Below are 24,074 nucleotides of genomic sequence, written 5' to 3'. Positions count from 1 at the left end.
TTTTGAAAAACGATACTGTTATCCTCTCCGTGTAAACTACAATAACATGAACATTTGTAAAAATGGTGATGTCATCACACTCATACATATTATGCGTTAAGCCTATTAGGCACGTATTGTTTCTTGACAAGTTGACATCGCCATCTACTAGCCTAACATACAGTGGGTACAGAAAGTATTCAGACCCCCTTACATTTTTCACTCTTTGTTATATTGCAGCCATTTGCTAAAATCATTTAATTTCATTTTTTTCCTCATTATTGTACACACAGCACCCCATATTGACAGAAAAACACAGAATTGTTGACATTTTTGCACATTTATTAAAAAAGAAAAACTGAAATATCACATGGTCCTAAGTATTCAGACCCTTTGCTGTGACACTCATATATTTAACTCAGGTGCTGTCCATTTCTTCTGATCATCCTTGAGATGGTTCTACACCTTCATTTGAGTCCAGCTGTGTTTGATTGGACTTGATTAGGAAAGCCACACACCTGTCTATATAAGACCTTACAGCTCACAGTGCATGTCAGAGCAAATGAGAATCATGAGGTCAAAGGAACTGCCTGAAGAGCTCAGAGACAGTCATAATGCAGGTCTATGGTCATTATCTCAAAACACATGCACAGAGTCCAAATTAAAACAATTCCCCGTCGTCCAAATGAAACAATTCCCCATCGTAAGTACACATTGATGGCCTAAGACACGAAACGAGCGGTTTGTGTGAGAAAACGAACAGTATTTATATCGTTTTTACCACTTATACGCAGCCATGTCGAAGTGATCTGATCTGACGTGTACGCAGACTGGTGCATAGATATATACACTAGATGTCGCCTTAAAGACATTCGTTCAATGAACTGCCGTAGACAAGGCGACATCCAGTGTGTATATATCTATGTTAGTACCTTAGTTAGTACCGCTTCAAAGTGGGTGGGACTGATCGTTATAGTTGCCGTCTCTACTGCCATGACATCATCATATTAAATACGAATTTTTCATTCCGTGTTTCCCCATCCGTTCCTCGGCAACCAACGAGAGGAACGTCTGCACCTCGTCCACTGACCACGATTCAGCCATTTCTTTTTTTTAAAGCATTTTTGAAGCAAATACTTTTAAAACAGGCGCTACAGCGTTGGCTGTTGTCTACTGGCTATTTAAATCTAGCGGGTTTAGTGTCTCGTGTTGTAAATACAATGACGCTGGTAGTGATGATTCTGTCTGACCAATCAGTGATCTGCAGTGTTTGCACGTCACATTTTAGTATCGGTACGGTACGCTTGGAACCTCAACAGAGGTGGTACCATTTAAAGCGAGCCGAAGCGAGCCGTACCGTACCGTACCATGCAGTGGAAATGCGCCATAAGTGAGCCGTACCGAACCGAGCCGTACCGTACCATGCAGTGGAAAAGCGCCATAACACTCACTTATTCTTTAAAAACATTATTAAATGCAATCTTTAGCAAATCTCAAAATGAATATCTGTTTTACATACTGTGCATTATAATAAAATCACATAGTATTTAAAACTTGTAGCATTTCGTTTTTAATGCGTTTTATTTTTTCTTTGATTTAGGCAAATAGTAGGCTATATTAATTTAATTAATACACTGTAAAAAATAATAACATCCCCAAGTCAAAAATGTCTAGTGACTGGTCACATCTAAATTTTTCAATTAGTCTGACGTATTATTTCTCATTGAGCCAATGTTAACAGACTATTGCAACAAGAATTGCACTTGGGCCAATTTAAAAATTTAGATGTGACCAGTCACTAGAAAATTTTGACTTGGAGAGGTTAGAATTTTTTTTTCAGTGTAACAATTATCGGCTTTTTTAAGTCAAAAGTAATCGGCTTTTGTCCCAGAACTTTAATATCAGTGCATTCCATACTTTTTTTATATCCTGATTACATAACATAATTTATTTTTCATTCATTTATTTTAGACAAAATAATATAGAATTTTAATATTAGCCAGAATTATAATGTGTCCCTACTAATGTATCTTGATTATGTAACACCGTTAGTAGGCTGAAATATCTTGCGTTTGTTAAACTGAGCATTCATACTCTCTCCACTGTAGATTCCTGTCACGTCTCATTTAAAGATGTGAACAAACAGTAAATTCTAATAACAAAGAAAGAAGCTATAAATGTTCATGCGGGGGCCAGTGGGACATTTGCCATCCAGCCTGATTGTTTGATATAATATCCACAAACAATAACATCTAATGTCAGCAGGGGCTTTCAAATTTGATGTGATCTTTACTGTCTGCTGCATGTGCGAAAATGTGGCCGCAGCTTCTCGCACTGCATTCTGACAGGAAATCGAGGAAGACTTGCTGACTGTCGACGCATAATCGAAATAAGGTCATAATTATCCGTTGAAGCAGTGCATTGTGCTTATCAGGACTATAAACTCCATCACGCCATCCAATTTACTCTAGACATAAGAGCATCTCTCCATTAAGCTGTTTGATTAAAAAGAAAACTATACCGCACAGCTTAAGGCAAACAAAGCAACTATCCCAGAAGTAAATCTTTCTAGACTATAAAAATAAACCAGTTCCTGTCTCTCTCGTGGTGTAGCTCATTTCCTGTATCTCTGCTGCTGCCGTTGTTTGACTCTTTCTGTTAAGACACTTGGTCTCACAGATATGGAGTTTCTGATGACAGAGGCAACTTACAAACTTCTTATCATTTTATGCATGATACAAGGTAAGAGGGGCTTGTATTTCTACCTACAAAGAAAAACGTTTAGTAGCTTTTTAACTGAACTGGTCATGTGGTTAGTTGTTTAATGACGTGAAACTGATTGTTTTGTCCTATTTATTAATTTAGTCAAAAATGCATTCAAATTGCAATTTGACTTAATGCAGGTCTCCTATGATAAGCCTGATTTTCATTTCTGTGTTAAAATGAATGAAGTCAAAAATTACAGAATGATACAACTGTCCTGATTTCATAATAAAAACAAAAGCATAATTAAAATAATTAATTGTTGAGTGCAACAAACAATGTAATGATAAAAATGTATGTATGTATAAATAAATAAAATACATTATATCTTAGAATATATAACTATTTTTAAAAGATGAGTAAAATAGGCTCACTCTATAACACTCTAATCCAAGGAAGATGAAGATATAACACAGGGTTCATTTAAATAAATCCAAATAGACAACCAACATGCGAGACAGTGTGTAAACATAAACACGAACAATACCAGACAACCGAAGATTGCACAAGGAGGAACTTATTGATGACAAAATAACGAACGATGATTAGTGTTAGTGTCCATGGAACACGTGACTAATGAAAACAAACAGAAAGTCCATGATAACTAAACAAACTGAAGATAATGGTGACACACTCACATGCATACAACGTGTAAGGGAAATATAATACCTTTTATTTAATGCTTAAAAACAATAAATAAATAAACTTTTATCTTGAAATATATTTTTAAATCATGATTAAAAATGTACAAAAAAATTAAGAAATATATCTAAAAATTAAATTAAATGTAATAAAATTATACTACAGATGACACTGAACTTTTTATAATGCCTTAAAGGTGAAAACTTGTCAATAACACATCTCTTAGAATAAATGAACATTGACCAATGATGCAATCTGTGGTTTCACGAAAGAAATTGTGATCATTACTCATGAAAATGGTTTATCAGGAACGTACGGAATGCTTATCCATCATAACGTGTCCGTAACTGCTGTGGAGGGACAGAACGTCAGCCTGCCATGCTTTGTGGGAGAGGAACATGAAATCAGAGTTATCCAGCTGGAATGGATTAAACAAAAAGGAGATGAGATGAATGATAAGAAGATTGTGGTGTTCCATCCGACAATGCCAGCATTTTACTTTCAAACCGGTCCTCTTCTGACGACGATGACCAGTTCCAAAACTGGACAGCTACAGGGCTCTGTCCTGACCCTGTATGAAGTTACCATGAAAGACAGCGGAAACTATATGTGCGAAATTACTTCTTATCCTAATGGCTCGATTAAAAGAACTACAAAGCTGCAGGTCACAGGTAGGTAAACTGCTCACGGTAACCTACATTCTCATTCTCAAAAATGTAAAAGTGAACAAGCAGCAGCTGTCTGCTAATTTCAGAGCCTCCAGCATCAGCGAAGATGTCACATCCAAACAGATTCATAAAAGAAGGAGATGAAGTGAAAATAACTTGTTCAGCAAGCCCTCCACCACTCCGTTATGAACTTAGACGGTCAAAGGTGAGTCAGATTGAAAAATCGTCATTTCTAAATGCCACGGTCTATACAGCTGTTGAGTTGATCTCATTCTCCTCATCAGGACAAGCTATTTTGGATGACAAGCTTGAATGGAGAGTTCAATTTACCAAACGTCACCAGAAACAACAGCGATCTGTACATCTGTTTACCTGAATGGGACTCATCTGTCCAAAATCAGCAAGGTCTCAATACCACTATGGAACTGACTGTCAATTGTGAGTGTTGAGAATACAAAAAAAAAAAGTGTTTGATTAATCTTTATCATTCTCTGTTAAATTAAAGCTTATATAAGTAAACAAAATCCATATCAAATATATCCTATTCTTCCAAACAGTTCTTGATGACATTGAGTGTAACACAAGCAGCCCTTTTAATGTCAGTTTTGGTGAGGATGTGACGATTTCTTGTATTGCAAAAGCATCTCAGTACTTACGATATAAGTGGATGAGGGTAAGACTGTTAAATATTAAGAGATTGAAATTAAATATGTAAGAAGTATTGTTTTAAATAAATCTTTTGTAGTGTATTAACTCAAGTTTGCTTAAAATGACAAATTCATGTGATGATTTTTAGGATGACACAACACTGTCTCTCTCAGACACTTTGTCTCTGACTTCCGTGACATCTAACCAGTCAGGAACATACAAACTGACAGCTGTCTTTCAGGACAATCAGCTCCAGACTGACATAGAGTTTTCTATCCATGTTCTCTCAAAGCAAATCGAAGGTAAGAAAAAGCTTTATTTTCCTTCTTTTTTTTTTTCTTTTTTTTTATTGCGATCATATGGCACTTCCATTTTTAACTGTGAATATGAAATGATAAAGTCCCAGTTTGCCCAAAGCAGATGCACAATAGAGTGCAAACAATGGAAAAACTCAATACCACCACTGAAGCCAATGAATTAATAATACATTTTGGAACAGAGGTAAATTGATCAATTTCCCTCTGTCGAAACTCTCCAGGAGTTATTTTAAGAAAGGCTGTTGGGGTGTTTCTGTGTGTGTGTAGGTAAGGCTTTGTCTACATTGTGGAATTAAATGTCTCCACAAGGATATTAAAACCTGAAATCATCTTCAGTACATTTTAACCAGCTGATGGTCCCCATAAGGAAAACATAAATAAATAAAACAATCTAATGTAAAAAATAAGATCATTATCATTAATTTGGGTCACCATGCAAGTAATAAGTACTCTACCATGTCAGACTTATTGTGACAGTGAATAAAATCATTGTGCAAACAAATTTTATAATATAATATATTATAATACAATTCCTTTTCAAAACCACTTAAAGGGATAGTTCACCCAAAAATGAAAATTATCCCATAATTTACTCACCCTCAAGCCATGTGTATATGACTTTTTTCTTTCAGCCAAACACAATCAAAAATATCCTGGCTCTTCCAAGCTTTATAATAGTAATGGTACCTTGTTTTTTGAAGCCCAAAAAAGAGCATCCATCTGTAAGTCCGTCTAGATCGGTCCAAAGGCAGCATCCGATAGAACTTTCTTTGCAAAACCAAGTACACTTGAATTAGTGCCAAATATTAGTCGTCACTAATCTGACGCAAAACTTGCGGTAACATACAAATCCATTTAATCTACTTGGCAAAACAATTTCAGAGTTCAACAATTTAGTATGTCAGGTAAATGTATCATGCCAAAATCATAATCAGTTTCAAAACATCAAATGCTCTGGAATAAAGAGGGAAGATGCGAACCTGACATTCTAAAATACATGAGGCGGAGTGCCTGCATACACTCCGCATCACGGGCTAATTTGAGTTACAAATCGCCCTGAGCCTCTTGTTGCATTTCTTTATATTAGACAGAAACTTCTTTCACATGGAAACATTTGCTAACAATGGGAATTTGCATTCAGAGTTTACACCTTTTTGGGAGCAGAGTGTCATTTGCCTGGAGGACCCACCTCTCCTCTATTACCCCTTTTCCACCAAGGCAGTGCTGGTGCCGGTTCGGAGCCGGTGCCTACTCGCGAACCAGTTCTTTGTGTTTCGACAGCCAAAGAACCGGTTCTCGGCCAGGAAAATTGGTTCCAAAGCGGCACCAACTCTTTGCTGGACTAGAACCGTTCTTTTACCACGTCATGCTTACATCGGGGGCTGGGGGCGGGGTTATTGTCGAACTTCTTCTCGAACGTAACCTCCGTCTATAGTAATCCAGACGAGCAGCACAAATGTGTTCTAAACATCTTCTTCTGACCCCGATATAGGATCGCAAAGCCAGGGGAAACATTTGCAGAAAGACGATGTAGTCCGCAATTGTAATTGTTATGCTTGAAGTTGACGCAAGCGTTTCTAGGAAAGCTAAGACGTAGCCTATGGCAACGTACACAGTGACGTAACAACGTCGTTCGCTGGGCTCTCTAGTCAGTGGAAAAACAAACAGGTTCTGAGAAGGTTGGCAAGTTGAACCAACTTTGAACCAGCACCAGTTCCGAACCAGTTCTTTTTGGGTGGAAAAGGGGTAACTGTGCAAGTTATCTCTAAACTCTTGAGAACTTTATAACCTTTTGGTTTACTTCTTTGGGAATGAGACATTTGTACCAGTCGCACTGAGACATTTCAAATGATACCAAACATGTATAATACTGTTTGATAATTATTCACACTAAACCATATAGATTTTTGGGTGAATATCTGGTGATCTCAGCGTGAGAGAGAGACAACATGGGGGAGGTGATTGACTCGGGGATGCTAGTTTCTCAAGAGAGAGTCAAATGTTAATTTCCAGGAAGATCCTTTGTCTTCTCGGGAGTGGTCGTTCCGCAACCAGACTGCCCAGCATTTCTCAATTCTTTACACATCCATCATAAAAGTAATCTCCAGGGGGTTAATAAAGGCCTTCTGAAGTGAAGCAATGCGTTTTTGAAAGAAAATATCCATAATTATAACTTTATAAACTACAATAACTGGCTTACAGTAACGGCCATACGCGAGTCGAGTTCCAGCCAAAGAGTGACCTCTAACCCAAAGCATGGCGTATAGATGAACGCGGAAGTGCAGAGGATCGAGTAAAACAAAATTCACGAATTAGAAGTCTAAAACGAGAATTTTTAAAGAGAAATGTTAGATGAGCTTGAGTTTGTTGCCCAGCCCTATGTTTGATACAGTTTTTAAAGTTATAATTATGGATATTTTCTTACAAAAATGCATCGCTTCACTTCAGAAGGCCTTTATTAACCCCCTGGAGCCGTGTGTATTACTTTTATGATGGATGGATGCGCTTTTTTGGGCTTCAAAAAACAAGGTACCATTCACTCCCGATATATTTTTTATATAACTCCAATTGTGCTTGGCTGGATGGCTTGAGGGTTTTATTGTGGGATAATTAAAATTTTTGAGTGAACACTTGAACTTGACGCACGAACGCAGTTGCCCAGCCCTGTTTGTTTGAACCACGAGAGGCATAATTTGCCGTCATTACGTTGTGCGTCAAGTTCAAGTGTTACTCTTTTGGCGTAAATCGACCCGTTCGGCCGTCTGCTGGAAGCTAGTTGTTTTAGTCGCTAAAGTGTTAAATATGGATATTTTTCTTACATGAACGCATCGCTTAACTTCAGAAGACCTTTATTAACCCCCGCAGATCCATGTAGAGCACTTTAATCATGAATAGATGCACTTTAATGGACTTCCAAAGTCAAACAGCCATTCACTCCCATTATAAAGCTTGCCAGGACATTTTTTTTATATAACTCCGACTGTATTCGTCTGAAAGAAGAATGACATATACACCTAGGATGGCTTCAGGTTGAGTAAATGGGCTAATTTTCATTTTTGGATGAACTATCCCTTTAACCTATGTAGGGTGGCAGGAATGCTGGAGCCTATCCCAGCGTCCCCAACTTAGGCAGGGAAACACCCTGGAAGGATGGCCAGTCCATCGCAGATATTGTTTTAAATTATATTATATTATATTATATTATATTATATTATATTATATTATATTATATTATATTATATATTAGAACTGTGAACAAAAAAATGTTGATGAATATTTCCTAATATACATTTGTTATATGTTTTATATTTTCCCTATAATGATTGCTGTTGAAGGAATGACAACACCTTTCTCAGTAAGAATCACCAAACATCTGAGGAACTTCACCTCCATGGGGATCAGCTCATGGAACACTGGCGCTATTGAGACAACAACAGAATCTGGTCACTTCCTAACCAGCACTTCAAAACCAAATGCTACCACGGCAAACCTACAACCCAGACACACCAGCCAAAGCACTCCTCTCACGGGCAGCTCTTCTGCTCCACCTGTTGGCAATGCATCTACATTACATACAAGAACTGTAAAATCTACAGGCAGCTCTTGTACAGAAAATCCAAACACACGTCCAGAAACAGTTACCGGAAGAAAAATTGTTACTTCTGTTATAACAAAGAAAAACATCAACAGCACTGTGACAACATCGGGAGGTAAATGACTCTTCTGAAAGTCACCATGAAATCAAAACTGACCATATTTACTTTTTAATACATACACTCACTGGAATGTTATTCCAAAGATTTTATTTAAATTTTTTATCTTTTATCAAAATGTAAAAACTTGCTCTGTCCCTGAAACGACTTTAATTTTCTGACGTCACATAGTTCGTACGGTCTTGTGGTGAGTGCCTTAGTGAAGTTTTGAAACATTAAAGGGTTAATTCACCTAAAAATGAAAATTCTGTTATTAATTACTCACCCTCATGTTGTTCCAAACCCTTAAGACTTTCATTTATCTTCAGAACACAAATGAAGATCTTTTTTGATGAAATCTATCCATAGGAATTAAGCGGTTTAGTCAAAATTTTCCGAAGAGACACGATCGCTTTATATGATGAAGAGACTCAGTTTAGACTTTTATTCACACATAAACATTGATGAGTGAACATGAACAGAAGCTCAACCGAACCTGCTTGACGCACGAGAACAAACCTGATTGGTTCTTGCTGAAGCTCAAATGTGCTGCGTAACACGAGAATGAACCTCATTGGTTCTTGCACATCAAGCGAACATGCTTGAGCTTCCGTTTATCACAACTGATGTGTGAGTTGATGAATGTTTACATGTGAATAAAAGCCTTAATTCAATCTGTTCATTATACAAAGCGATTGTGTCTCTTCAGAAAATTTGGACTAAACCGCTCAATTCATATAGTTCGTTTTACGATCCCTTTATGAACTTTTTGAAACGTCAAAGTTGTGTAGCTGCCAATGGAGCGACAGAAATCTCTCAGATTTCATAAAAAACATCTTCATTTGTGTTCCAAAGATGAACGAAAGTATTACGGGTTTGGAAAGACATGAGGGTGAGTAATTAATGACAGAATTTAAATTTTTGGGTGAACTGACCCTTTAACCACTTCGAACCAGTGCTTCGGAGCTTGTATCAAATTCTCAAGATGGCATTGATCTGTTAAACTCATGAACATATCTAATGGTTTTAACTGATCTTGGGTACATTTCATAAATGTATATTTATTTTTAATTAATATAATGAATTTTAGTACTTGTGTGTATAATACAAAAAGGAAAACATTTACCTTGTCTGCCAAGCTCTGCCTAACACACAACAAGCACTACACTTTGATAAAAGAACACACACTTTACAGAACCCACATATTTAATGGTATTTTAGCCTGTTTGTAGTTGCATTTACGCCGTTTTGACCAGCAGGTGCCGCAAGTCTGTGGTGTTCTGAGCGCTTTGAATCATTTGAACCAATTTCTTTGTAAAATGATTCACTCTTTCGGAGTTTGAAAACTCTTTTTCTAAAAAAGAAGCTTTGTTTCCCCCATCACTACTACTGGAATGTTTGTTTCAGTTACTGTAACTGCAGCATTCTAAAAGTATTAAAACCAGTTAGCGTTCATTGAAATGTTTTAGCAATAATAGCAAAATAACAAACAATTTAAAAATAAGCTTTACCACATCGAGCTGCTCTCTAGGGAGAACTTGATCTTCAGGATTCCCATCCCGCTTAAACAGGCCTCCACAATCCACTGCATATTTGGCATTCAGGCTTGAGTCCATTCTGGTACGGAGCGCCCACTTTTCATGAACAGGTGTGGTATCAAAATCTGATTCCCCGTGAGATTATCTTCCCTGCATCTTCCTATGAGGGTAAGATTAAGGATTAGGTATGTGTGGCCGTGTGGGGGGTGGGGGGTAGGTTTTAAAAGATAGGGACCACTCAGGTACCAGCCTCCCCAACAAATGGACCAATAAGAAGGAGGGGAGATAAAATTTCACTAAGATTCATTAAGATTTCTGTACAACACCGAATTTTGATTAGGATTATTACCCCCTAAATCCCCAGTATAGGTAGATTTAGGAATAGGTGGGTTAGGATTAGGCAATCAGGTATCACCTTCAATGAAATTAGTCAATTAGTCAAAATTAGGAACAACAACGGTAATGCTTCCGGCAATCATCCTATGGATTAAATTTCAATAAAAAAACAAACAAAAAATTATTTTCACTTGGAAATACATCACATTACTAATGTCACATATGCAACAAAGGTTTTTATATTTTATTAAAATCAAGTCATCAGTCATGTATTAGGCTATAACTGGAGTATTCTCTGAATTAAATTATAAATTAAAACTATGAATTAAACTGGTAACAAAAATTAGTCGCTGATGTTTTATGTTGATTTTAAACAAATGTAATACACACAATGAAGTCATCTGATGTTTTTTGGCTGTAACAGGGAAACCCATATAAGATGCTGTTTGATTTAAAGTGTGTGATGATTGAAATCAATGTGTTGTTTTCAAAAAGACATGCATGACAGTATCAACAGGATATGAATTTAGGCCAAGACTTGAGCTAATCGTAAAACTATTATTGGTTGTCTTCTCCTTGCATCTCTCTCGTCTCTCTTTCAGAATCAAAAAGCGCAGCATATATCGCTGTTCCGTTTGTGTTGCTGTTGTTCGTGTTGACTGTGCTTCTATACAAAAGACACCTGAACCAAAAAAAGTGAGACTCAGCAATATCATCAGAACATCCACTGTCCTTTTACATAATTGCATCCTACACATTTTCAGTCCATTTATCTACATTTTTCCTTTTTCTTTTTCAGAATGGATATGCCACCCCCTTTCAAACCTCCTCCACCACCAGTCAAATACACATCAGTGAGGAACCATCATGTCCCCATGACTGATATTTTTGTATGAATGTGTCATGCACTTTTGTACTCACAAACCGTGGGCCACATATATACTGACTGGAAGAATTTTGCTGAAAATCTTCACTTAAAATGAAAAGAATCAATTACTCATTCTCATGTCGTTCCAAACCAAACCAGTTCCGTTCATCTACAAAACACAAATTAAGCTATTTTTAATGATGCCTGAGAGATTTATTTTCCTTCATTGAAAACCCATGCCAAAATGTAGGTGGATTACTAAAATGTAATCCATATTAATTGAGCAGTTTAATTCAAGTCTTCCCAAGAATACCGGTCGCTTTAAATGATGAATCAATTTATTTATGCTTTTGTTTACATATAAACATTGATAAACACACATATACATTAAATATGTTAAAAAATATGTTTTTCGAAGATGAATGAAACTCGTTCAATTTTCATTTCTGCGTGAAATAACCCTTTCAACATCTTATTTTGTAAAAATATGAGATCACCCATATTTTTTGTGTTTTTTACTGCTAATTTCCTCTGTATTTGTGTCTTTCTGAATAGGTTGTACATATAATTTGTTGCTCTTTTAAATAATTTGTTCTTTTTTGTAACTTTTAAAAATGTGATAATTGTGATTGAATTTAAACTGTGCTTTACAAACATTAAATCTATTATTAAATGTCTTGAGTTTTACTTACCTAGCTCTACTCCTACATTGTAGCAATGTAAAAATTTCCCTAAAATGTGTGAATTTTTTAAAGAAAACAACATGTGAGGGTGGGTGGAGATTGGGTCAAAAACAGGGTAAATTCCAGAAATATGAAATATGATGAGTGCCCACACACTTAAATTTTTAACCCAACCGTTGGTGTATGCATGTTGGGTCATTATATTGGGTTATCTTAAAATTTGTTGGGTTATTTGTTTATGCCGTTGGGTTATTTTTAACCCAACATTTTTAAGTGAGCATAGGAAACTTTAAAGTTTAATCAGAAAACCATCTATCTATCATGTTAAATAGATAAGGTGGTTATTGCAATGTTGACTAAATACCATTACAATACAGCAAAAAAAAAAAAAAAAGTGAGTGCTATCATGAATCAGATACCTTCAGGCCTAAAGCCTACATGTTAATGCTGCCCTCATGTTGTGGCTGCGTGTTCTGCTAACAAAGAGAAGGCTAGCAACTGATTGTTTCAGGCCACATAAAACCACAGTTTACACCTCAGATAGTCAAGAAAAACCAACTGCCAAAACCACATCAGACAGTGACCAACGGAGACAGAATGTATCCTTAACCTTCCAGGCCAAATCTACAAAAACAAATGCCAACTCTGGTCACCATTTTTTATAACTTACAATAACAGCACAAAGTTTGGCTTTTTAAAATGCGCTTTACCCCTGAGAACAAGCCTTTATTTACTGTGGGAGAAGATGGAAATAAAAGCTATTTCTGATTAATGAACAGAGAAATATGCCTGATAAAAAGTGTATGTGTGCTAAGACAGAGAGAGTACAGAGATCCTTTTTGTACAGAGTTTTGTGCATTGTGGTTCTTTGCTACAACAGAAGCAACACGTTCACGCAGAGGGACGTTTCCTGCTCTCGCTATTGTGGTCGGAAATGGAAAATTCAGAAAAAAGGATTGATTGTTTCAGTGTTCAGATCATCTGTATCCTGCACTGTATAATCATACATCCAACACACTATTGCGCTTCATTATGTTGAGTATTATACCAATGGTGTATGAGAAAATAGTAGTTATTTGTGAACATCAAATGTGCACAAAAAATAATAATTTACCTTTGACTCAAAGTACAGCGTGTGAGTGAAGTTCAATATAGCGCTCCTTATATTCTGAATATTATAATAAATTGTAAGAATGAGAACATTTATGTACAAGTTTGTCTTTGACATTTAATCAGATTTTAGTTGTATACTATAATTTGTAAATGCAGAGAATTGTTACATATTAATTTGTGCAAACTAGAATAACGTTGCTGTAGAATTACATTTTCATTTAATTTCAAGGATGTAACCAAATATTCAAGATAGGGGTGAAATTAAAGTAAAATTTGAAGAATTGGCCATTGGAAATCCCATATTGATCAACCACTAATCTAAATATTGGCGGGGATTCAGCCCACTCAATGTTTTGAATCCGTTTGAATTCATTTTCCTAATTTTTTAAATAACAGCATCATTTTACTCGCAAAAAAATCAATGCAAAATTTGAAATGTATGAGCAATAAACTTTTTAACTAGAGTACAAATTAAAGAAAAGCATTAAAAAACATTACACACATAATTTGTTTGAATAAATACAATGATAACCATATGGATTAAATGTTTTCAATGTACATTTCAACAACAGTGAGTGGTTTCTGACACTACACAATGCAGACTCAGTGTGTCTCTTGAGATGTGAATGTTTGCAACGAATAAGGTAGCCGTCACGTTTCCTGTTTGTAACCGAAAACGTCTAAAGACGATAAAAATAGCACAACTCTGGTGCACTTCTTGTTGAACATGCTCACGTACAGGTGAAAGGTTTTATCAGACAAGGCTTTATCGGACATTTGACCCTAAAAAAACAGGATGACAGGTAAGAAGAATTTTTTTTTATCACTTCTGTTTGTGAACATTCTTTGCTAACAGTATTTCATCATCACACGGTGTTTAAATGAAAGCTGTTTTGTTGTCTCAGTGGAGATTATTGTATAATGGCAGACTAACAAAATTTTTATTGTATTTTTGCGTGGTTTCTTTATGGTTCTAAATCCTTTTTTTGTTCTTAAAACTTAGAAGACTGATGAATTGAAATTAAACCCTGACATATTAAAACATTCTTTTGAATAATGCAGTAAATAATCTGCACAAAACAATTATTAATAATACGAATTTATGAATTGATCCAGACAAGAGAAGTGTATTAATGATATGATTGATAATAATTATATTGTTAGATTCATGAAATTCATTCAGTGTAATGACATCTCCGGAAACTTAACCAATTTTTTCAAATGTTCTTAATGATTTGTGCTTATATACTCTTTAAGATGATATATGACTATTAAAATGTTATGCAAATATTAAAATATAAAAAGAAAGTTTAAGAAGAAAAAAAGAAGAAGAAAGAATTATAAAATAAAAAGCCAGGCAAAATAATCAAAGTTTGTAATATAAATATTATATAAGGTGTAATGGGAACTTAATGCAATATTATATCAAATCATGATCTGTCATTTAACTCTCTCTTTAAATCCAGGTTGCATAGCTGCATATGTGGCTATTTTTCTGACATCTGTTGCACTGCTGATATCTGTGTCTATAAATGTTGCATTCTATTTATTAAGAAGAAAGGAAAAAAACTCAGCAGGTATGCTTCATACGTTTGACTTTACAGAACATATAAAAAATATGCATTTTAAGAAATTTATAACAACTTTAGTTCACATTTCCAAACTGTATCTTTTTTTAATCAGCTAATGAAAACATGTTTGAATATGGAGAAGAGCCATTACGTCGAGATTCACTTCAGTCTTACAGGTGATGATCAGCACATTGTTTGAATTAAATTCATATTTTATGTAATTATGTATTCTGATTGACAGAAAGTAGCTTTGATTTAACGTATAACAATCCTTTTCCAAAGCCACAACCCTCTGTAAATACATTTTGGTTATGTGTTGTAGGTTTGAAGATGATGAGATGGAAAGACAGGAAAATCCTATTTATGGGAATATCTGTATAGATGGAGGCGGTAGGTTTAGCTCACAAATACACCAATCCCTTTAAGTAATCCAATGTCTGTCTGCTATTTACTATTAATAATTAAGCTGTCATGATGACATTGATATGTATTTAATGCTTGTTCAGGAGCTTTCGAAATGTCTCCGGAGGTGTGCTATGAACAAATGGCACAGGCAAGCACAGTAAAGCAGGGATTAAAGGTATGGTCTTCCCAAAAATTACATGGAAATTCCTGACATTTGATCTACAGTAGTGTCCAAAAGTGATGTCCAGAGGAGATATTTGTTTTAATGAACCTAAGTTCAATTAATCCATCAATATATGAGTATATATATTTTTTAAATAATATTTATAAATATTAAATATGAGGTAAGAGCAAAACACTAAACCTGGTTAAGGCATTTATCTGACAAATTTATTTTGAAAAAAAGGCAAACTACATTTTTACTTAGTCTGTAAAACATGCACAATGAAAATGCATAGAAAAACAAAAAGCATACATGACTACAACATATTTATATTTCATTGGTTCTCTCTTGTTTTTGCATATGTTCCATCATATGTGCCAAAAATGATGTCCGCACAATTGTCCGATGTCCGCACAATGGCATGTTTCATTGCATTATCACAAATAAAACAATTGACTCCAAGCACAACTACGCAATATGCTAAAAAAATTACTTTTTTTTTTTCATTACTTATATTATTTACAAAACACATTTTTAATAATATTGGCTAAACCGATAAAGGTGTCAATTTTCACCTGGACATCACTTTTGGCAACTACTGTACATTAGTATGCGTGAAATATATTTAAAAAACAATGAGTTCACTCATTAACCGTAGAAACATGGATCTTCTGTACGCTTCATCAGTGTCTTTATGAAAAATGTGCAAAAATCTGCCCTTTATACATTTATTTTTACTTATGTATTTATTTATATTTACTTTACAGTATTTATTACAGTATTAAATACTTATCAGTATTTATATTTTTTTTGTTATTGGTTGGTTTGGTTGGTTATTAGATGGCCAACTAGAAACAATCGCACATTAAACTCTTAACTCCTAACCCTAACTATTAAATTATACAGTTTTAATGTAATATCTGTCACGTATTACATGTGTTGTAAGTATTTTCAACAAAGAAAAAAGAGGCTCAAAATTAAAAAGCGGAATTTCTAATACTGCATTGTGTGACATTTTTCATAAACAATCATGGCTTGATGTTTTAAATTTCAAAACCTTCACAAAGGTAGCGTGAGAATGTAGCCATGATAACTATTTTAAGCTCGCCCTCCCACACATTTGACTGAAAACACACACGTGTGTAGAAGCAGGTCTTTTAATGAACGCAGCTGTGGTCAGCGTTCTCAGACCACTCTTCAGCAGTATGTATGTCAAAGGCATCATTGTTATGCCACATTAATAGCTCGCTAGCTAAACGCTCAGGTTTGAGCAGCAATAAAGGTATTTCTGCGAGATATTGAGACATTTTTGGCAAGTTAAATTCACTATGAAATCAGAATTGACCATTCAAATTTTTTAATTGCAGTGCTTATTATAAATGATTTCATGCACATCATTATTTTATATGTGCCCTCGTAGTCTTTAATCAATAACGTTGAAGACGTGCACCCATGCGAGGGCAACAACGATCCAATCAATTCCCTAAACAGTGCAACAGTCGGGTTCCGGAAGTAAAAACATTTTTTCCATAGGAAACAGATTTTTAAACCTTTTAAACCTTTAAACTTTTTAAACCTTTAAAGACAACCCTACTTTGAGCTACAGAGTTGTTAATAGATAGTATTTGCTTCTGTTCAAGATGTTAGCTTGCATTATTTCAACTTAGTTTTAAAATAATTGTGTTTAACTGTGGAATTCGTAGTGGAAAAAAAACATTACCCACAGAAAATTCCACCAATCAGAGAGTCGCTAAAAGCAAAAGTGCCAAAAAAGCTCTTTAGCTCCGCCCACTCCCATGAAGCACCACAAATGATGTAATTGATGTAATTAATCTCTCTATATGCTCTCAAAACATTTGAATATATATGCATATTTTGCAATTAACTTTATATATAAAATTGTTTATATATGTATATAAATGAGTAGTTTTATATTATTCCATTATTTGTTTTATTCGATTATGCTGTTCGCAATGCTTCATGGGATAGTACACAGTCTTGTACCTTTGTATTTTTGTCTGGTTTAAAAGAATTTAATTCAAAGTTTGTAATGTTATGAATCACCTCGTAGCTGATTGGCTTGGTTCATGGGTTATACTGCTTCAACAAAGACTTTTTTTTTAATCACTATGGGAGAAATGAATGGAAAAAATACTTCTAAAAACTGACGCTGCTGAAAAAGTGCACGGGCACTGTTGCACTCTAAGGACAAGTCAAGTTCAGCCCTCTTTTTTTTTTTTTACTAGGATATACATTACAATTGGGAAGCACCGTTTCATGCTGACTTTAAAACTGAGTTTTACACTATTTCAACACTAAAATCAGAGATGCAAGATATCATAGCGCACGTTTACAATCAGAGACTTAGAGAAAGCTTTTTACCAGTATTGCGCAACTTATTGCAAAATTCTTTTGATGGCCTTTGTTATGTTGCAATTTAACCTGAATGCCAAAATGATGCAAGGTACAGTAAGTAATTTTTTTTTCCATTGAATGTGTTAGATCATGAAAATACAGCTTAGGTTTGTTATTATTTCACAGGTCCAACATGGGGATGTGTCCTACGCCTCTCTGGATCTGACTGTCAATAAGAAGCGTAAGAAAAAGAGAAAATATCAAAAACAGGCTCAGGCTCACCAGGCCCAGACGCATCCTCAACCCGCATCCCAGCAGAATTACATGGACCAGGATAACGAGGATGATGTCACCCTCCCGTCCCGGAGCAGCAGCCTCATGGTTTCACGTCACAGTATCTACCTCAACAGTCATCAAGTAGCCCTGGAGGCAGAAGAGAGGGAGAGAGAAAGAATGATGGAAATGGAAAGAAATGAAAATGCAGAGAGGGAGCTCGAGATGCACAGAAATTTGCACGAAGGCTTTGATCACTCCTTAGGTAGATCAAGACAAAGTCTAAAACAGGACAGTTAACATTGTGAGAGTTAAAAAAAGCCTTTAGCATCATAATAGATTAAACAGGAAACTGTGGGGTGGTGCTGACAACAGTATTTAAAGCACATGATTCACACGCCAAATTATTATTTATCTCTGTGCAAAAGCATGCAGAGGAGACCAGCTATCCGCTATGAGATTGTGTCCAATACATTTAAATAAGTTTACCACTTTAAATGTGCTTTCTTATTTCTTGCCTTTAAAGGCTTACAGTTTTGGTTTGTTGTGTTGTTCTACATATACTAAGAGGAATATGTTAAATATTTAATCAGCTTGTTTCTTGCTATCTTTTAGATTTTCAAGACAACAAATAAAAGTCTGTTTGTGCAAAGGTTGATTGATGACTTAAGTAATTTGATGTACCCATACGGTCTACGCACAAGACATAAGGACTGTTTTACCAATAATAGCTGTTGGAGATGTTAAGTATTTTTGTGACTTTTTTTTATATATGAATGACTTTCGTATAAAAGTCATATAAAAGTGACATACTTTCATATTTTTTCTTTGAAAGCTTTTAAGAATGTCTGAAGATGTAAAAATTTACCATAAAATGCCATAACATTTACCAAACAATTACCGTGAAAATGTCTCACTTTGTTCTGCTATTAACTGTCCCATGACAACAACAAAAATGGCAGGGAGATTATTAAAAGCTTTTCTTATACTCTTTAGCTACTTGTAAATAAAAAAGAAAGAATTAAAAAAGTCTTCCTTTTGCTCATTTCACATACCGACGTGAAAGACAGGAAAAATGCAACAGCACAAACTCACTTCTTGCAAACTTCCACTTCCGCCGCAACTAATCATGACGTGACGTAATGCTCCTGTAGTCACGTGATTATAAACATGGCCGCGCGCTGCTGAAAGTCATGCGATCGCTCTTCTACATCGTTTCTTATTTTAATCATTTTCAGTTGTAATATATTTGCACTTATATAGACGTTTCACTTGATATATACGGCCAACAATATTGTCATGGATCCCGACGGTCAGCTACGAAATGTAAGTATGGAAGTCCGTTCATATGTGTGAATGTGACAATTATTTCTATATTGTTTTAGTAGGTATGTATATGTTTCTTTTTTGTATTCGAATATGTTTGTGATTGTATTGGTCTGTTTTTTTATTTATTTAGTTGCGGGACTTCCTCCTTGTTTACAATCGCATGACAGAAATCTGCTTCCAGCGATGCACAAGCAATTTCAACTACAGAAATCTGACAATGGATGAGGTGAGGCAAATGTGATTTATAATAAGTGTACTTAGGGTTTTAATAAAAAAAAAAAAAAGCTTTTAAAAATACCTTAATTGATGTGTCCCCGAGATGTGAGATATTTTTCATTCATTCATTTTCTGCCTTTAAGAACATACTAACATCGTCAGGCACAAAACAAAAAGGAGCAAGATTTGAAATAAAATAGACTCATGAGCAAAAGTGCAAATCAAGACAGCACTAAAATATTAAATATTTTGACATAGAGGAGCATACATTTTCTGCATTTCTTTTTAAGTGTGTTTTTTAAATATATTTTAATTTGCAAGTATTCGAAACTGAAATAATTTCACAAAATCACGTGACAAATTCATGAAGAAATAAAGGAGAGTCTTTGCATTTCTTTTATTTACATTCTGTAAATGTAAATTAATTCATTTATGTATTTATTTTTATTTATTTCAGGTTTATTTAACAGGGACAATGCACACTAATAATACATAAATAAATGTATAGTGTGCCAGAATTAGCCAAAAAGCTATTTTACATCGGCTGTCCCTGGACAGATCTTAATATGTCATACCTAAAATAAAAGGACTGAAATATAGGCTACAGGTTAATATGAATATATATATATATATATATATATATATATATATATATATATATATATATATATATATATAATACTAAATCAACATATAAAATAGAACAGTTGGTCAAAATCAACAACACCACCAACACACACACGCACACACAAGCCAAACTGTCAGTCCATATAACAAACATTTTTTGGACATGCACAAAAAACAATATAGCTGGAACAATGACGAACAACAGAGGTTTAACCTTTCTAAACAAAAATGTGCCAGACAACCTCATCGGCAAACAACAAACAGGCAGGACAGAGAAGACAGAGTAGCAGCAAGATTTCATGTCAAATGTAATGTTGACAGTCCTGACTATTTGTTAGCCACTTCTTTAAGTTAAATTTAAAAGAGGCATAAGTTTTAAAATTCCTAATGTGAATTGGAATGAGGTTCCATTCGCGAGCAGCCCTGATTGAAAAAGCTGTTTGACCAAGTGCACTCTTCCTCAACGGGACAATGCAGTCACCTCTTGCTGCACTCCTTGTAGATCTGTAAGCATTTGGTGCTGTATTTACAAACTGGCACAATACAGGAGGAGCCAGTCCATGTAAAATGTTGTACATAAGACAGAGATCTGTGTATATAATACAATTTTCGAAACTTAAAAGATTAATATTTTTTTTAAACATGACAATGATGATAGTATATGGATTTCCTATCAAGTACTTTAAGAGTTTTTTTTTATATAGGGAGAATAGTGGTTTGAGAGAGGTGTTACTAGCTTGTGACCAGGTTGTCAAACAGTAGGTGATATGAGATAAAATCATTGAGTGCATGAACATCATTTCCCTTTTTGGCATGCAGCTACGAACATATCTAAAATTTGCCAGGTTGTACTTGATGTGATTACAAACCTTCTTAATGTGTAATTTAAAAGTAAGATTGTTATCAATGTATACTCCAAGGTATTTCAAATCTGAGACGACTTGTAGTCTCTCCCCTGCCACGACTACATCTGGTTCTGCACAGCGGCTTTTTAGATTTACTAAAAAACATACAGTTTTGGATACATTCAATTGAAGGCAATTGTGATTTAACCATTCTGTGATCTTTGCATCGAGTTTGATAGCAGATCAGCAGCTTGAGCTGCACTGTTAGCATGTACAAAGATTACTGTGTCATCTGCATACATTTGGGTATTGGCATTAGGACAAACATTTGGCAAGTCATTAACATACAAAGAAAATAAAAGGTTTTTTGTATTGTATTGAGGGAAGTTTGGCTTGAACTGCCAATAGAATAAAGGCCCATTCACCAAAGACAACAACTATAAAGATAACGATAAAGATACCGTTCTAAAAATCGTTCTCAAAATTAAAGAATGGCAGAGTTCACACCACAGCTACAATGATAATGGCACAGAGAAACAATATCATTGAAATTACTTTCAGAACGATTTTATCCAGCTGATGATCAATAAAAACATTGACAGCCAATCAGAATCCATCCTGCTATAATGAGCTCCAGCATTTAAAGTGACAGACAAGCACACGCTTTGAATAAACAGAATGGGTCTCATTCATGAAACATTCGTAAATATACGAGTAAATATGTGAGTGATTTGCGTGTAAAGAGACCTTCCCGAAAACTCTTCTCCTGATTCACAAATACTTCGTAAACGTCAGATGTGATAGTGAAATGTGTGTGTGTGTGTGTGTGTGTGTTAATGAATTCCAATCAGTCGCAAATGGGACGCACGTGCACACTCATTCTCAATTACCATAAATCCCGCCCATTAAATCCGACTGACAACTATATATGGGCATCATATTATGACACCAAACGAAGGATTTCAACATGTCTTCTCAAAAGCGAATGAAAAAGAGGAAATTTCTCAGATGCCAAAATTGAAGTTTTATTATCAGAAGTTCATTCAAAACGCCAAGCGTTTATTTTCAAGCGTGCATAGTGGCGCTATATCAGCCATTGTAAATGTAAATGTAAATGTTTCTTGTTATGCCTGATTTTGGCCATTTTATAGGAAACAATTTCCGTAACAATTAAGGGGTTATTAGTTTGCCCAGCCCTATTGAAAGCAATTATTATTTGATTAAAGTGTTCCGTTTGCAGATGCTATTACTGGCTCTCATAATAAAAGTAAAAAGAAAAATCGTACCCGATTAAGGTGAATTAAAATGCAGCCTTATTAATGAGCAAAACGTTCGGATGTTAAACGCACTATTTACGCGTGGCTGGAAGCAGGTGTAGATTTCTTTCGTACCAACTAACATTTGGAAAATACGAACATTTGAATGAATCCGAAAATTTACGCCAGAACCACTTTACACACAATTTACACAAAAATTCGTTCTGCTCGTGTTTCATGAATGAGACCCAATGATATCATCCGATGGTGTGGATGCTAATATAGTTATCATTTTAGTTATCGTTTTTGGTGTGAACGGGCCTTAAAAAAACCTATTGCGCTTCACTATGACATTTATATAATGCTTATTTTTCCCATGTTTTTATTTTTATCAGGAGCGTTGTGTGGACAGTTGTGCTGGTAAGTTAATAAGGACCAATCACCGTTTAATGGGCACGTATGTGCAGCTGATGCCTGCGATGGTGCAGAAGCGGATGCAGGAGATGGAGAGCAAGGCTGCAGAAGTAGCTAAAGCTGAAGCTGAAGCCGCATTAGAAAACCCATCTACTGCCATCACAGACACATCAACAGAGTCTCCATCAACCCTGGAGATCCCAGCCACATCCTCTACAGTGCTGGGGATGCCCTCAACCACAACACCAATGCTTGAAAGCCCGCAGATACCTTCATCTCTCAATAATCCATCAGATATTGAGACATCATCATCGACAAATGGCTCAGCTTTTGGGGAAATGCAGTCAGAGGGACTAGTAGCACCTTCAGCAGTGATCTCAACATCTTCTAGTGTACCTAAAGTAGGTGTAGGCCCCATCTCAAGTGCAGTGGATAAACTCAATCTGAAGGCCAGCAGTGTAACATCCACATCAGTCCCTGAAACGCGGTCTGCAGAGGGAGCGGGACAGACCCCCCAAACTCCATCTTGATGACGATGTGCAGAACAGGGACATGGCAGAGATGATATGTCTTGGAGATGTTGTTTATGCTGCATATTCAGTCTTAAAAGTCAAAAGTTACAGAAGCCTTTTAAGACTGTTTATCATTTTCAGTGGAATGGGCTTCATAAATATTGAAATACCTCTATTACAACGTTGAATAATGATGCTCTGCCGGCTAACATGTGAACTCTCTATCTGTTAATAAAATGCATCATGTGGAAACTAAAGATAGTTATTTTGCCATTATTTTTTTGGATTAAATCTGTATTTGGTATATTATTTATCTCATTATTATTAAGTAGGTCCACACTGATAAACACATTTTTTTTTTTTATCCCAAAATGATATGTCTGTCCAAGGCATATTTCATCACATAATCAAATGAAATGCTTGTTTTTATTTGCACATATATAAATAACTTTGCAATGAGAATTTTACTTTATCATGACACCACTGATATCATGCTGATAGTGATGATTCTTTCTTTTAGTGAATTAGAATTTTAGTTTTAGTTTTTTTTGAAAGAATGTTATATTATTCTTAAGTAATTTAAACAAAATTGTGATTAAAAGCATTTTAGAGACAACCACACAACCAGCTGTTTTTTATTCATTTTTTTTAAGTTTTAGTTCATAGAGTTAAACTAAATGAAAAATAAATAAGGTTGCTTTGGAAACAATTTAGTGGAGAAATTTAAGTTTAATAAAAAATAAAGTTTTAATTTAATGTTTCATTTAAGTGATGTTTTTAGTTTTGTTTAACTATAATAACCTTGTTTTAAATTGCCATTTTTTCTAAATCTGTGATGGTTTGTTTATTTATTTATTTAAT

At 35.1% G+C, this 24,074-nt stretch overlaps 3 protein-coding genes across 4 annotated transcripts; all 3 read left to right on the top strand.

Moving 5' to 3' along the window:
- Window positions 1–2,418: 2,418 nt before the first annotated feature.
- On the top strand, window positions 2,419–12,124 carry LOC309488970 (nectin-4). The gene is made up of 9 exons (XM_082157420.1): window positions 2,419–2,721; window positions 3,693–4,055; window positions 4,139–4,257; window positions 4,337–4,490; window positions 4,610–4,725; window positions 4,849–5,002; window positions 8,353–8,727; window positions 11,186–11,279; window positions 11,383–12,124. The coding sequence occupies exons 1-9, from the start codon at window positions 2,661–2,663 to the stop codon at window positions 11,477–11,479; spliced, it is 1,533 nt and encodes a 510-aa protein (XP_082013546.1). The 5' UTR covers window positions 2,419–2,660; the 3' UTR covers window positions 11,480–12,124.
- Window positions 12,125–13,887: 1,763 nt separating this feature from the next.
- Window positions 13,888–18,670, top strand: LOC309488971 (uncharacterized protein). Of its 2 annotated transcripts, XM_082157422.1 has the most exons (6): window positions 13,888–14,050; window positions 14,714–14,824; window positions 14,931–14,994; window positions 15,141–15,208; window positions 15,325–15,398; window positions 17,928–18,670. In XM_082157422.1, exons 1-6 carry the CDS (start codon window positions 14,044–14,046, stop codon window positions 18,312–18,314), a joined length of 711 nt encoding a protein of 236 aa, XP_082013548.1. In that variant the 5' UTR covers window positions 13,888–14,043; the 3' UTR covers window positions 18,315–18,670. The 2 variants fall into 2 exon arrangements, with proteins under 2 accessions (XP_082013548.1, XP_082013547.1); XM_082157421.1 differs by lacking the exon at window positions 13,888–14,050 and having other exon boundaries at window positions 14,057–14,824.
- Window positions 18,671–19,062: 392 nt separating this feature from the next.
- On the top strand, window positions 19,063–23,470 carry timm10b (translocase of inner mitochondrial membrane 10 homolog B (yeast)). The gene is made up of 3 exons (XM_082157423.1): window positions 19,063–19,340; window positions 19,474–19,569; window positions 22,683–23,470. The coding sequence occupies exons 1-3, from the start codon at window positions 19,314–19,316 to the stop codon at window positions 23,229–23,231; spliced, it is 672 nt and encodes a 223-aa protein (XP_082013549.1). The 5' UTR covers window positions 19,063–19,313; the 3' UTR covers window positions 23,232–23,470.
- The last annotated feature ends 604 nt before the right edge of the window (window positions 23,471–24,074 follow it).

The sequence above is a fragment of the Leuciscus leuciscus genome, assembly GCF_965113295.1.
Source record: "Leuciscus leuciscus genome assembly, chromosome: 24".
Classification (NCBI taxonomy): Eukaryota; Metazoa; Chordata; class Actinopteri; order Cypriniformes; family Leuciscidae; genus Leuciscus; species Leuciscus leuciscus.
The sequence above is the reverse complement of the archived record's forward strand: the minus strand, read 5'-3'. Positions and strand labels throughout refer to the sequence as shown.

What these genes read in the sequence shown, in the direction of transcription:
- LOC309488970 (XM_082157420.1), top strand. Translation starts at nt 2,661, where the DNA reads ATGGAGTTTCTGATGACAGAGGCAACTTACAAACTTCTTATCATTTTA. An exon ending in TACAAAGCTGCAGGTCACAG is followed by an intron (nt 4,056 to 4,138) that starts GTAGGTAAACTG and finishes TGCTAATTTCAG; the next exon opens with AGCCTCCAGCATCAGCGAAG. An exon ending in CACTGTGACAACATCGGGAG is followed by an intron (nt 8,728 to 11,185) that starts GTAAATGACTCT and finishes TCTCTCTTTCAG; the next exon opens with AATCAAAAAGCGCAGCATAT.
- LOC309488971 (XM_082157421.1), top strand. Translation starts at nt 14,680, where the DNA reads ATGATCTGTCATTTAACTCTCTCTTTAAATCCAGGTTGCATAGCTGCA. An exon ending in AAAGGAAAAAAACTCAGCAG is followed by an intron (nt 14,825 to 14,930) that starts GTATGCTTCATA and finishes TTTTTTAATCAG; the next exon opens with CTAATGAAAACATGTTTGAA. An exon ending in GATTCACTTCAGTCTTACAG is followed by an intron (nt 14,995 to 15,140) that starts GTGATGATCAGC and finishes TATGTGTTGTAG; the next exon opens with GTTTGAAGATGATGAGATGG.
- timm10b (XM_082157423.1), top strand. Translation starts at nt 19,314, where the DNA reads ATGGATCCCGACGGTCAGCTACGAAAT. An exon ending in CCGACGGTCAGCTACGAAAT is followed by an intron (nt 19,341 to 19,473) that starts GTAAGTATGGAA and finishes TTATTTATTTAG; the next exon opens with TTGCGGGACTTCCTCCTTGT. An exon ending in GAAATCTGACAATGGATGAG is followed by an intron (nt 19,570 to 22,682) that starts GTGAGGCAAATG and finishes TATTTTTATCAG; the next exon opens with GAGCGTTGTGTGGACAGTTG.